This window comes from Nicotiana sylvestris, chromosome 4 (genome assembly GCF_000393655.2).
Source record: "Nicotiana sylvestris chromosome 4, ASM39365v2, whole genome shotgun sequence".
Taxonomy (NCBI): Eukaryota; Viridiplantae; Streptophyta; class Magnoliopsida; order Solanales; family Solanaceae; genus Nicotiana; species Nicotiana sylvestris.
This window is the reverse complement of record NC_091060.1, coordinates 17,642,521-17,657,853: the sequence shown is the minus strand read 5'-3', so window position 1 is coordinate 17,657,853 and position 15,333 is coordinate 17,642,521. Positions and strand designations below refer to the sequence as shown.

Here is a 15,333-nt window from a genome sequence, read left to right as displayed (position 1 = left end):
TAACTTCTATCGCTAATACTTGTAAAGTCTCCATAGCTTTGGTGCAACGAATTCATTAAAATTGGGGTGTTGTAAATACTTCTTGAATTTAGACAAGCTACCTTTATTTACTAACTGTTGTACACAATTTTAATATTTATTTTTCTTATTTTTTCGACTAAAAAAGCAAGTAAATGCTAACTATTTCAAAATTTTGAATCAAGAAGGAGAATAAGTGACTTAATTAAAATGATTTGAGAGATTATGGGTCACCAAAATGAATTAAAAGATAATTTTATAAAAGTTTGTTGATGGTTTGGTCAAATAATATAACATAGTAAAATGTAAACAATATTCAAAAATAAAAGTATAAATTTGAACCTTTTCCTTTAAAGTAACAAGACCATACAAAATTGTAGCCAATTAGCCATCCAGTCCAGTCCGTAACACCCATCCAAACAAGCTGTTAGTGATTAGCTTTTGAAGCTATTGCAAATCTTCCTTAAATTTCAGTTCTGAGCGGTGGAAAATTGTGCGACGTGGAAGACGATGCATTCAATAATCTTACGTGGTTTAAAAAAAGGGAATTGAGAAGAGCACATTTCAAATTAAACCTGGAGAAACTGTAGTCCAGAAATGGCCATGTCCATGTCTCTGCGACTTTGTTGCCGACCCTCTTTTTCTGTAAGTTATTATTGTAATCTTCATACTCAAATCTCTATGTCATTTTCGTGAAATTTATGTTTATCTTATTTTCCGGTAATTTCAATTATCCTTGACGATGCTGAAATTGCAACACAGTTTGTGAATATCAGTAGCTAATTTTATCTGATCGTTGACTTTGTTGATTTTATTATGCGAAACGCGCACAAGTTTTAGATTTTTTGTTTTTTGAAGAATTATCTAATCAAATGCTAGGACCCAATATAATGTATTGTGATTGCCTTTAAGATGATAAGTTTTTAGTGATACTGATAAAAGTATTGCCTTTCAGTGATTTATAATTATACCAAACTTCTATTACTTTTTATTTGTTTTTCTGCGTAGTATTGTAATGAGATGAGCTTAAATGTAGTAACTTGGTTAGTGAGGATACATATAGCTGACCCAAACTTATTTGGGATTGAGGCGTTGTTGTTGTTGTTTCTTATAAAATTATGGTGATAATGTGTGTGAACTGAATGGGCAGGGCTTAAAGAATAAAAGAGATTTGCTGGCCTTAGATTTGGCAGGTAAGTCGGTGATCATGAATAGCAAGTTTGTAATATATTGTACTTGATTAGCTGGCGCTGATTTGCGAACAATTTTTTTTTCTTGTTTACAGCTAATCATTTGAATATCCCAATGGGTAAATGGTTTAGTGGTGTAACAAAGTTCACTCCCTTTGAGGGATATGTTAAGTTTGTGCAAACAACAGCAAGAATAACATTTCCAAAGATCTCATCAGATTGTAAAGATAATGCGCCATCGAATTTTTTGAGTCACAAGAAGATGGTTCCTTATTCGGATCCCCCTAGCATGAAAGATGTGGACAGTTTGTATGAATTCTTTGACAGGAGGTAGGAATTGTACTTCCTTTTTTTGGGGGGTGGGGGGTGGGGGGGAGGGGGACAGAACTTGGGTGGCCCTTTAGCTGCACTTTAGATTTAAAATGCTTTCTTATGTGTTTTGTGGAATCAGCCATCAGGGTAGGCTGCTTGCGTTACACCCCTTAGGCCTTAGGGTGAGATCTTCTCCGGACCCTACGTGAACGCAAGATGTTTTATGCACCGGGCTGTCATTCTTATGTGTTTTCTTCTACAGAAGATAACGTCTACTACACCATGGCATCAATTGCTGACAAGTTTTATTCCATTGTTTGTGTAGTACCAAGCTTGTTGTATTGACGGGAGCTGGCATGAGCACAGAGAGTGGAATTCCGGACTACAGGAGGTTGGTTTAAAATTAGATGAGCAGGTTCAATGTGCTCAAACATTTGATCATTCTCTGAAGTTGGTATCTGAGTTACATTTCTAAAAAAGGGAACACATTTTCTTTAAAGAAAATAAGGTTGTCAATGTTTGACTTTTATGCTATCCGAGTTACATTTCCTTAAAAAAGAGACACATTTTGCTGTAAAGAGAAGAAAGTTTTCAATTTTTAGTTTGTATGCTATTTGCTGCAGTAAAACTTTAAATTGATTTTCTTTGTCAATATGATGTCCTGCTTAGGTTCACAGGCTCTAATTTTCATAACGTGACACGGTCAACACAAGATCCACTGCTATTGAATCCGTTGTAGGCGAAACTAGTAGAAGTGAACACCCTGAGAGAAATTCTTTTTAGGAGCTATGTAACAAATATTACGCTCTCTTGGTTATCATCGTATCTGAATTACTCAAATCTGGGTGTATTAAAGAGAAAAACAAAAAGAGACACACGTCCAGATTGCTATCAATATTAAAAGCCGATTTTTCTGGTATTGAGCATTTAGCTAATTTGCATGAAGTGAAGATTAAATCTGAAAGTGCAAGCTAGATATCCTGTTCGAAAAAATGCATGAAGGTATTGTGAAACAGAATTTTTTTTTAATATACTTTGTTTTGAGTATTGCCTGCACCCTTGGCCTGTTTCTATAGGGCGCCAGGGTGGTACGTCTTGATTGAGTTTAAAGATGGAGTAGAGAATTTGGTATTACAGTTTTCTGCTACTTCTAGATTTTATATTGGGCCCTGAAATTTTTGTATGATTAAGTAACATAATTTAGGCAAATGGTAATTCTTTTCCTTCTTTTCTTGGCAGCCCGAATGGAGCTTATAGTACTGGTTTCAAACCAATTACCCATCAGGTGACCTGAAGGCATGTGTTTTGATTCTTGGTTCCATTAAAGTATCATGAGTATCATAAATATCATTTCTCCCATCTTACAGAGGAAAAAAATTTAACAGTCTGATCCTGAAGGTAGAAAAAAAGCTGCTACAGTTGCATAAGAGAAGCTGCGCAATTAATATGTTTACACGAAAAGCTTGAAAATAATTTAGCATGATCAGGCAATAAATTCTACTGTGTTGTTCTGTTCATATCTTGCCATATATATATATTCCTTCTCCACAACAAATCCTACATGAATTTAGGTTTTGGTCATCTCTAAACATGTATGCATATACTTTTTCTTGTTTAAGAGATTTGTCTGCTAGAGTTATAAGGAGTTGGTAGAGGACAGTAAGTCTTCAATTTAAGAATTGCATGAACTGAACTGGATGGGAACTGACAATCTACTTGGTAATAAGATATTTTTCCTACAAAAAAGCAGATCATCTAACCTTGCATATACTTCTTTGGAGGCCTTTGCATCCCCAATATTCACTCCTATATAGTAATATTTTTTTTGAAGAATTAACCCAAATAGCAGCTCATCCAACCACTTAAACTAAAAATAGCCGACAGATGTATAATATATGTATAATCAATATATACTATGTGTATAATTAGTGTATAATCTATGTACACTGCCTAGAAAAAGAAAACAATGAACCTGACCGGCTATTTGTATAAAGATTCCTATTTTTTTATGGAACATGACTTCAGCATAATATTACCATAGCAGCACTCCTCCCTTTTAACCTATCTTATTGTAATTCTATGCATTTCATCTTTTTTTCTCGTGAAACCGAAAAGGATAAAAAATAAATCCAACTTATGCCCAAAGAATCAAAAATTTGGAGCCGCTATCATTCGAACTGTTTAAATTCTTTTTATCTGGCTAGGTAATATGCTGATTCTTCAAGCTTCTACAGTTCATGATCTTCTTCCATTTTACCCCGCTTCCGATGATTTTTTTTGGATAGATTTAGTTGCCCATCTCAGTACCCCTATTTATGTGATGCCTCTCACTAATTTTCCAATCTGTTATTGAACTAGCATGGCTTCTTCTATTTGTTCAATCGAGGAACCACTGAACAGTAGTTTGATCTCATCTCCTTCCTAAATCTAATCATTCTTCTTCACTGCCATAATCACTGTACCTTTTAGAGCATCCTTCCTCAACTGCTCCTCTCCTTTTTCTTATTTTATTCATGCAGCTTATATATTTTGTTCCTTAAGTTAACCTATGCATACATAATTTTCCTAAAGATGCGGGTGTGCAATCATAGACTTGGTAAAAAAAAATAGCTTCAAAAGAAAATTTGTTAGATAGTATATGAGCTGAGTTGTCGCTGGATTTTCTAAAGTTAAAGTTTTACATTCATTTGTAGTTTATAACTTTCTTGTGTCGGCATCTACTTAATAGGTGCAGTCAAAAGATGCTTCGTCTCGTATAATACCAGTTATCCCTCCAAAATCAGTGTTTTCTTTAATCCTCCTGTTCTTCACAGGATATTCAAAAGTTTAAGTCTTCATCTTCCTGACAGGATTTAGAAAAAGTTTCAGCTTGTTTTTTTAAATTAACAGTGGTGTCTAGGTCAGCATGTGCTCCCTTAGCTATTCAACCCGGTAAGTGCTACCTCCCACCAGCACATGTACCGGGTAACTATGGTATTTGAGCTCTGGTCTTCCATGATTATCCCAGTTTATTTACTGGTAGGACACATCTTGGTGCTAGAAAAGTTGTCAGCTTTCTTCGAAATTTGCAGTGTTAGCTTCTATTTGGTCTTCCTTCAAATAAGGCTTCTCATTGCACTTGTTTATCTACTGTGCATACATTCATATTTTCTGATTGAAGTTTTCATTGTTTTTTATTGCAGGAGTTTCTCAGATCAGTCAAGGCTCGAAGGCGTTATTGGGCACGGAGTTATGCTGGCTGGAGACGTTTCACTGCTGCTCAACCTAGTACAGGTCATATAGCTCTATCATCTCTTGAGAAAGCAGGCCATATAAGTTTTATGATTACACAGAATGTGGACAGGTGGTTGGCTCGTCTTTTCATTTAACTTTGATTTTATGAGCCTTTTAACACCAACTTGTTACACTTCCTCTCAGGCTGCATCATCGGGCTGGCAGCAGCCCACTTGAATTGCATGGGACTGTCTACATTGTCGCCTGTACAAATTGTGGTTTTACTCTACCTCGAGAACTGTTTCAAGATCAAGTGAAGGCTCATAATCCCAAGGTTATCTTTGTTCAACTATTCTATTGATCTAGTAATGTTCATATAACCCCATACACGACATTGAAATCACTTACTAATTATTGATTTGAGTTATATGAATTTGACTTCATGAAATATGAGAGAGAAAATTGGTTTTAGCACTATTCCACGGGACACTTAGGCTAATAGGTACAAGTCCTATAAGTCCTGTAGACACCGATATGCTTTTCCTTTACTCGGTGTTTTCAAAACCAAAAAGCACCCGGGGGGGGGGGGGGAACAAGGTCCATGGGGCTTGAAGCAAAAAGTGTGAGTGAAGCGCACAGTTTATGGAACCGAACATATATGAATTTAGCAGTACCGTGATCATATGGAAATTAATATAATTAATTTCAACATCCTATATAAAATGATGCTGATATAAATCCCAAAGTTGAAATTCAAAATGCCGCTCATTTCTCGTTGAGATCACTTTGTCCGTCATTGTTTGAAGTGCTCATCAATGAAGCAATATCCCCTTACTTTGCATATCTTCCTCGCTTTAAGTGACAAAGGGATGGCTTGTAATAACACTGCTTATACTTGTCTGGAAAAAAGAAAATGATGGATACTTTGGCATGTAGAATGTTATTGATTTCATTGTCACAGCGACTTTTCCACTAATTTTTTCATGTATCAAGGCACGTTGGTGAACCTAGACCTGATTTAGTGCTCATTTTCTAAGCTTTCTTAGGTATTTCTATCTGTGTTATTCATACTTCAATTGATTGGGCATAATCTATTCACTGGTTTGGTCCGTTGGCATAAATTGAATTGGAGAAGTTGTAGTACTGCAGTGGGCAGAAGCTATCGAAAATTTGGACTATGACAGCCGATCAGACAAGAGCTTTGGAATGAAGCAAAGGCCTGATGGGGATATTGAGATCGATGAGAAATTCTGGGAGGAGGATTTCTACATTCCTAATTGTGAGAGGTGCCGAGGAGTTCTGAAACCTGATGTAAGTCTTTTTTTCTATGTATTAGATGAGCTAGTCTGTATAAACTTGGAGCAGCCTCTTTTTTCTCCTTCTTTATGTTTTTTTTTTCTTCTACTGGAGCTTAAAATAGGTCTTGTGGATTTCCAGGAAGAGTGATTTACAGTAAATGCTAGATTGTGCAGAAATTGCATAAGATGAAAAAGTCCCTTGTTATTACGAATATGCTGAAGAATATTCTCGATTGAAAAACTAGCGTTGCACCACGGAGAACAAGAATAGCCTATAGGTAGAGATTTCAAAATTCTGATAAGTGCCAATAAGTACAGAATACCTAGTAAAGAAGTTCAAATAATAAGAGTTTTCCCATTCTTACTTGGGAAAAATCTCGAAAGGAAGAAGTCAAGTAATTAGTCTGCTGATTTTAAATAAAAATCATATGTATAGAAAGGAGATATCCTCACAACCGCCAAAAGTTGATTTTTGAAAAACTTTAGTTGCCACATTATACATCATCTACGGTGCTTCAGTTGCTGAACATCAGTGAACATACTTCATTTCTCCATAAGTGAGATGGAAGTCCCAGAAGCTCAATATAACTAGAGAGAGGTATTGTTTGGACAGAAGCCCAATGTGCATTTAAGCAACTGCTTAAGGAATTGATGTACCATTGCCCCTTCCTCGGCAACCTCTGAACATCCTCTCCGTATTACAACTTGCTTATAATACAACTAATTGTTATAGTAACATTTAAAAGGTTAATCTCCTTCATTGACAGCCTACTATGTAAAAACTTCCCTACCATCGTTATGGTTCAGCCAGTTTCAAGGTGCCATCTCTAAGGATAAAGTCCGATGGTATCTTCCCACTGTCTGTTAAAAGTATGAGAGGAATGGCAGGAATCAGAAATCTAAATAGAAAGATTATTGGGGTGACAGTAAATCAGAGGTCCGTTAGGGGGAGACAAATACAAAAGTTTGAGAGAGCAGAAGCTTCAGGTCTGACCAGATTATATATCTCAATGCAGATGCATAAGATGAATGTTAGATATACGAACTCCCCTGTTTTATGTCACGGGATCCTATTGGTTAATAAAAACGTACCAGGACTTCAAGATACCGTAAAACATACTTAAAGAATCCCAAAAGCTACTTGAAGAGTTATCTTGAACTGTCACAAGAAATTGATATTAAGTTGTACCAATGTTAGTCCGACTTATAACATATATCAGTTCTTGCTCCATGCTGATTATAGCTCTGCATGTCAGAAGGTAGGTTTGATCTTGCTGTTCACCCTTAGGAAACTTCAATCTCAATTGCGCTTTAGGATTACCAGAATGCTATAATTTCGTTGTTATCTTTTAATAGTTTGTTTAAAGTTTCTGCTACTTATTACAATATCTAGTCAATGGAATAGTTGACCTCTAAAACTGCATTAAGAAAAGGAAGAAAAACATCAGTCCACCTTTGCCTAGCAATTTTATATAATGGTTATTTGATTAATTATTTCTCCATTAAATTTATGGCTGTAACGGCAGTAGTATATTGGTATTGTCATTGATCTGGTATAATTGCAGGTTGTCTTCTTTGGGGATAATGTCCCTAAAGCTAGAGCGGATGCTGCCATGGAAGCTGCAAAGGGATGTGATGCCTTCCTTGTACTTGGTTCATCTATGATGACCATGTCTGCTTTCCGGCTTATCAAGTAAGAAATGCATTGGTTCTGTCTTCCATTCTTTTTAAAGAAACTCTGGTCTACTTGGAAAGCTTTACCATGTTTGCTCATTTGATTCTTCTATTAGTGCATCATTGATGAATTGATCTCAGAGCAAGCATAAGTTTTTCAGCTGGGATTAGAAATGCACGATCTGAGGTTTCATTTGTGAGAGTGGTCCCTTTTGGTTTACCTTCTTTTTCCTTTTGAAAAGAGTTTCTAATGGTTTAGGGAGTTATAAGATTATCGCTTTGCATATACTGTTGGATTTTCGACATCATAATTTCCTTCTTTTCCTTTCCCCGCTTTTGGATAAAATCAGCATCAGGACAATAACCATTAAATTACTTTGCACAGAGCTGCGCATGAGGCAGGTGCTGCTACTGCAATTGTAAATATTGGAGTTACACGAGCTGACGCTCTTGTACCTTTGAAAATTAGTGCTCGAGTTGGAGAGGTTAGTTTTTGTATAGTACGAGAATAACAAGATGGGGAACTCAAACTTCCAAATACCATACTGTGGGAATTATAGTATTCTGATATACAAAATATAGTCTACATATTGCTAAATCAAAAGAAAAGTGGGCAAGTGAATTCCCTCAATATGGAATATTGGAAGTTCTAGTTTCCTCGTAGCCATCCTGGCATCTATTTGCAGTTTCTCTTGCTGCAATGTCACTGGAAATGTAGCTTATACAATTATGGTGCAGATACTCCCAAGATTGCTCGATGTTGGATCCTTGAGTATCCCTGCTCTCTAGTTCCAGATACAGAACAGTGTTATTAGCATCCGGATTCTTTTTCATCAGTTGCTGCAACGGATTGTACACCTGGCTGGAACGTGCAACTTTGCTGCATTTAACGTGTCGCAAACTCACTACCACCTTGATGTTGTTGTAACTCTTAAAAATGAACTGCTCAAGTACCCCACATACTCTATCGACACCTTTACGTATAGATCTCTGTATTTCAATACAGTTCGACTATTTAGAAATGAATATTGGGCTTTTCTTATTAGTGAATTGAAGCTGAAAGTCAAGAGCACAAACGATATTGCTTGGAATTGGCAAATCTTTAAAGTCTTCTGCGTGTTAGGATCTATATGAACCAAGTTGATTGCCGATTTCTTTGATAAGATAAACTCATAGATGTTTGGCCAAGCTTTTGGAATGCTAAAAGCAATTCTTTTTTATCCAAATTATCAATTCATGTTTTTTGGAGATTTGACGTGTTTGGCGAAAAGAAAAAGTTCTGCTGAAGTACTTCTTCTGCTTTTTGGAAAAAAGCTACCGAGAAGAAAAACAAGAAAATTAATTTTTGCAAGACGTAATTTTTATTTACTAAACAACTACTATACCTTTTGAAGATCGCAAGGAAAACTAACCATTAGAACATTGAGTCATCGTCTCCACCTTTACCATGCTTTTTCTTATACTGCTTGGAATTGGCTGAACATTTGATGGTCCCTTGCACTTTAAGTAGTCGTTCAGTTGGGAAACAAGTTATCTCATGATTAATTGTTCCGTGATTAGTTACCTGATATTGTTATCTTAACCTCTCATAGGGGATAAAAAAATACGACAATTCCGGGATAACTAATTTCGGGATTAGCTATACTGCAATTTTATATCAACCAAACATGAGATAAACTTATTTCAAATTTAATTTCGCGATTAATTATCCCTTATTTCTCGTACCAAACAAGCCCTAAAACTTGTATAAGTTTTTATATACCAAGTCGAATATCAGATTTCTTTTATAAGTATATTTTTTAACTAATTGGTATCCAGAACTGTAAAGATTGAGAGGTGAACAACAATGGTGGAACTCAAGCTTGAGCTCCAATGGTGGAACCCTAGAAGCTTCTCGAAAAAGAGAGAGAATGAGAGAAGGATGGGAGTAAAATGAATTGATAAAACTGAAATATTTTCTGTACAAGATATACATATACATACCCTACGTGTGACCCACATTTGAGTGCACTAACTAACAAAACAAAGAAGCTAACTAAGCTCACTAACATACTTAACAGTGTTTACACATATAATTAAAATAATATTTCAATACCCCTTCCCCTCAAGTTGGAAGTGAGGTTGTCATTGCCAACTTGCTCATAATTGTGGCATGCTTGACCCCAGTAAGGGCCTTGGTTAGGACATCAGCTAGCTGGCAATCAGTTCCAACATGATGAAGAGATAATAGTCCTTCTTGTAGCTTGTCTCTCACAAAGTGGCAATCGACCTCAATATATTTGGTGCGTTCATGAAACACAGGATTGCGAGCAATGTGTAAAGCTGATTGGCTATCACAAAACACTGGGACAGGTTTAGGAAAATGGACTGTCAGCTCATCAAACAACCTGCACAACCAAGTAAGCTCACCAACAACATTTCTTAGGGCTCTATATTCAGCTTCAGCAGAGGAGAGGGATATGGTGGCCTGTTTCTTAGACTTCCAGCTGATAGGACTATCACCAAGGAGCACTAGATATCCAGTAACAGATTTCCTAGAATCTGGGCAAGTTGCCCAATCAGAATCACAATACCCTTTAACAGTACAATCAGAACTAGCAGACATGAAAACCCCAAGGGTAGGATCAATCTTCAAATATCTAAGCAAATGGTAAGCAACCTTCAAGTGAGGATCCCTGCGATCTTGCATGAATTGACTAAGGTGTTGCACACTATATGCAATGTCTAGTCTCGTATTTGTGAGGAAATTCAATTTACCTATCATAATCCTATAGATAGAAGGATCTGTCAGAGGCATACCTTCCTTAGCTTTTAGTTTAATATTAGGATCTAATGGTGAACTAAAAGAACTACAATGGAGACACTCATACTCCTTCAGTAGATCAAGTGCAAATTTCCTTTGGGAGATTATAGCACCATCATCCTTGTAGAGAACTTCTAAGCCTAGGAAATAGTGTAATCTTCCCAAATCCTTGATCCTAAACTGAGCATGTAGAAAAGCTTTCAACAAAGTAATTTCCTTTGAATTGTTACATGTAATGAATACATCATCAACATAAACAACAACAAAGATAACAGAGGAGTCGGTCTTCTTGTAAAACAAAGAATAGTCATTAAGGGAGTGAACATATCCTTTGGAACACAGAGCCTCAGCTAGTTTAGTATACCACTTTCGACTGGCCTGTTTCAAGCCATATAGTGATTTGTTCAGTTTACACACTAGCCCAGGTTTATCAACTAATAGGCCAGGAGGTAGATCCATATACACTTCCTCATGGAGATCTCCATGAAGGAAGGTATTATTTACATCAAGTTGAAAAAATCCCCAATGTTTCTTTATTGCAGTTGCTATGAGTGCCCTGATGGTGGTCATTTTCACAACTGGTGAGAATGTCTCAATATAGTCAATATCAGCTTGTTGAGTATACCCTTTCACCACCAACCTGGCCTTGAAACTCTCAACACTACCATCAGCTTTGTGCTTGATTTTATATACCCACCTACAGCCTATTGGTCTCTTGCTTATAGGCAAGGGAACTAAGTCCCAGGTCTGATTAGCATGAAGTGCCTCAAACTCTAATGTCATGGATGCTTGCCAAGCAGGATCTAAAACTACAACTTTATAACAATTTGGCTCATTGTCATGGCAAATAATTTGCACAAGATGCTGACTATTATGAACCAGAGAGGTGAAGGAAACATAGTGGTGTTTAGAAAAAAGAGCACTAAGGGGAAAAGGGGAATCTAGAGTGGATGTGGGTGCAGAAGATGTTGAGACAGATGCAGGATGTGTATCAGGGTGTAGGTTAGCATGGAACATACATAATCTTTCAAATGCACTGGTAGGTGATGTGCTCTAGTAGATCTTCTAGGTATGTGGTTAGACTTCAGTTAAAGATGGTGAAGGTGAAGGAATAACTTGTGATGGATTACTGGGTGAATGTACAGTTGAGTTGTCTATAGGTGAGGCTATAGAGGAGACATCAGTAGTACCTGTTGATGGTTGAGAAGTGTGAGTATTAGAATAGGTATGAATATCAGAATGTACCTCAGTGAGTGGTACATCCTGTGTAAGAGAGGTAGAATCAAGAACCGGAGGAAAGTGAGGAGGGGAATCAGATACAGTAGCAAAAGGGAAAACATGCTCATGAAAGGTCACATCCCTGAAAACATGAATCTTCTTAGTGGCCAAATTGAGAACTTTGTACCCTTTTGTCTCATAAGGATATCCCACAAAGACATGGGGAGTGGTTCTAGGTTCAAATTTATCTCTATGAATCTTGGGTATAGTGGGAAAACATAGGCAACAAAAACTTCTGAGGTAGGAATAGGTTGGTTTTTTATTGTAAAGGACTTCAATTGGTAATTTGTTTTTCAGATAAGTAGTTTTTTTTCAGATAATATGAGTGGCAGCCAAAACACACTCACCCCAATACTGTAAGGGTAATTTGAACTGGAAGAGGAGTGCCCTGGCAGTTTCCAAAAGGTACCTATGTTTTCTTTCTACGACCCCATTTTATTGAGGAGTGTAGGGACATGTTCTTTGATGAATAATCCCTTTTGACTGAAAGAAGGATGAGGTTTCTGGATTCATAAACTCTGAACCATTGTCTGACCTAAGGTACCTTATATTTGTTTTGAAGTGAGTTTCAACTAATGATATGAACACTTTGATAACTTGTAATGTATTGCTCTTATTGGTTAAGAGGTCAGTCCAGGTGGCCCTACTGTATTCATCTACTAGGGTGAGAAAGTATTTATAGTTGTCATGGGTGGCCACATGGTAGGGTCCCCAGAGGTCCACATGAAGAAGTTCAAAAGGAGAAGTTGTGGTATTGGTTCTGTGGGGGAAAGCAAGTCTAGGTTGCCTGGACATGGGACAAATAAAGCAGAGAAAAGGTTGTTTAGTTGAGAATTGAATAGGAATGGAGGATATCTCCCTCATCTTGACAAAAGGGACATGTCCCAATCTATAATATCACAGTAAGTCAACTTGATTCATATTAGACATGAAAGAATGTGATGAAATGCACTGAGTTTTATTACCAATGGAACTATTTACAATTGAGTGTGAATAGCAAGTGGAAATATTTACAGGTGAATCAGAATGATGGCAGTGCAAGCTATTTACATCAGAGGTCTTAGACAAAGCAGAATCTGGAAGAGACCAAGAGACAGGTGAAATTGAGCAGGAGTTCTTCAAACAACTTGAACACAAGAGGTATAAGACTTCCTTGACCTTACCAATCTCTAGAGGCCTTTTCATTGAAGGGGCCTGCAGTAGACATAGAAAGTTAGAAAAAACTACTAAACCTTTGAACTGAGAAGCTAAAGAGTGTATTAAAAAAATATTGTATTTGAAAGCAGGAACGTAAAGGACTCTCTGCAAGATAGCGTTTGGTGCAAGAGTAACTGTTCCAATTTCAGTGACTTTAACTCTATAGCCATTTGGTAAAGTGATTAACATAGGATACACTAAGGTTTTAATGTGAGTAAGTAAGGATTTATTGAAGGTTATATGATTAGAAGCCCCTGAGTCTAGAATCCAAATGTCAGCTCTTGACTTAAAGCATTTACATGACAACAGTCCAAAACCAACAGAGAGAACAGATACTGAACAAGCTAAAATACCTGTAAAATTCACATTTCCACCATTAGTGTTGTTATCTTAGTTATCTCCAGCAGAGCCAGTCTGAAAATGCTGGAGTAGAGTCACCAATTGTCCATATTGCTCTTTAGTAAGACTGACATTAGAGTTGTTGCTTTGGGGCTGCATTTCCTCACAATTCATAGGAAAAGTTCCAACTGGAGTGCTATGTACATTTGCTGCAGTGCTCTTGCCTTTATTATACTTAGGGTTGTGATTGAAGTCTTGAGGATAACCGTGAAGCTTGAAGCATTTGTCTTTGGTATGACCAACACGCTTGCAGTAATCACAAAAAGGACGAGGTCTACTAGTAGAGGAGTAGTTATTTGGAGAGTAATTAGTTCTGAAATTATTGTTATGCATAGGTGCCCTGTTCAGGCTACTATGTGTAGGGACATTGGCATTTAAAGAGACAGATTCCATCACGAGCTGATTCTGCGGTTTCACTTCTCTTTGTTTTTCCTCCTGAATGAGCAAAGAAAAGGCATGTGCCATGGAGGGTAAGGGATTCATCATAAGTATACTGCCCCGCACTGTTGTGTATACCTCGTTCAATACCATAAGAAATTGGATGAATCTTCTGTCTTGCTCAGATTTGTGCATATTTTCCTTAGCCCCACATGTACATTAGCAAGTGCACTGTGATTTGGAACTTATCATGTTCAATTCCTCCCGAAGTTTCTTCATTTTCGTATAATATCCAGTAATATCAAGGACACCTTGAGTTAAATTGTTGATTTCCTTTTGGATTTGGTACAATTTAGTACCATTCGTCTAGTCGTACCTGTCCTCTAACTCTCTCCATAACTCGAAGGCATTACTAGCATATTCGACACTATCAACAATGTCTTTGCACAGAGAATTCAGAATCCAAGAGGTTACCACATCATCGCACCTCACCCATTGACGGAATTGTGGGGAATATAGGTCTGGGCGTTTTTATTCTCCAGTAATAAATCCTATTTTATTTTTGACCGATATAGCCCTAAGAACACTTCTCCTCAAGGATTTTTTAGCCAATGCCGTTGAACGGAGCTGTGACTAACATTGCACCAGGGTTATCCAACGGGTGCATGTAGGAAGGGCAACTCAAATTGACCCCAGAGTCGACGCCGGCGACAGGAGTAGAATTGCCCGGCTCAACTTCAATTTCATTGTTTGGATCAAGGATAGCCATGAGAAACATTATCAATTTGTCAAAAATGAAGTAAGAAGAAAAAAATGTAGGATCGAGAAAATTGGGGCAAAAATGGAGACGGTGACTGCATCTTTAGAATCCAAAATTTGAGAAGGGAATAACGAGTAGAATACCTCGCTCTGATACCATGTAAAGATTGAGAGGTGAACAACAATGGTAGAGCTCAAGCTTGAGCTCCAATGGTGGAACCCTAAAAGCTTCTCGAAAGAGAGAGAGAGAATGAGAAAAGGATGAGAGTAAAATGAATTGATAAAACTGAAATGTTATATGTACAAGATATACATATACATACCCTACACGTGACCCACATGTGAGTGCACTAACTAACAAAACAAAGAAGCTAGGAAAAATGTGTTCTAAAAGACGTTTGAAGTGTTGTGAAAGTATTTGGGACACCCTTTATCATTAACAAAAGGGCTGACTAGTTAACCAGGATTATGGGTGATTTGGGTCAAATTAGAAATAAAATAAGTTTGGGGTAAAATTTAAAATATTACAAAATAACAAAACCCATCTTTTAATCTCACTTTTCAAACCTTTCTCTCTCTTCCTTTTTCCAAACCAGACGTTATTATTCATGTGATTTTCCCCCAAACTTCTTCAATTTTTCTCTCAAATTCAATCTCCAAATTCAAGAGTACTATAGGGCTTCAAAAATCGGCTTAATTCCATTCAGATTTGCTTTGAAGTAGAGATTCCATTATCAAGTTAAGTTTTTTTCTTTCTTTTTTTCTACCATATTGATAAACCCTAAACTTGTTATTTCAACCCTAAATTAATTTT

At 37.0% G+C, this 15,333-nt stretch overlaps 1 protein-coding gene across 1 annotated transcript; it reads left to right on the top strand.

Annotated features, from left to right (window-relative positions):
• Window positions 1–523: 523 nt before the first annotated feature.
• Window positions 524–8,804, top strand: LOC104241047 (NAD-dependent protein deacylase SRT2). The gene is made up of 11 exons (XM_009795953.2): window positions 524–663; window positions 1,169–1,211; window positions 1,304–1,538; window positions 1,846–1,911; window positions 2,760–2,805; window positions 4,703–4,863; window positions 4,938–5,067; window positions 5,883–6,044; window positions 7,597–7,724; window positions 8,091–8,190; window positions 8,444–8,804. The coding sequence occupies exons 1-11, from the start codon at window positions 616–618 to the stop codon at window positions 8,492–8,494; spliced, it is 1,170 nt and encodes a 389-aa protein (XP_009794255.1). The 5' UTR covers window positions 524–615; the 3' UTR covers window positions 8,495–8,804.
• The last annotated feature ends 6,529 nt before the right edge of the window (window positions 8,805–15,333 follow it).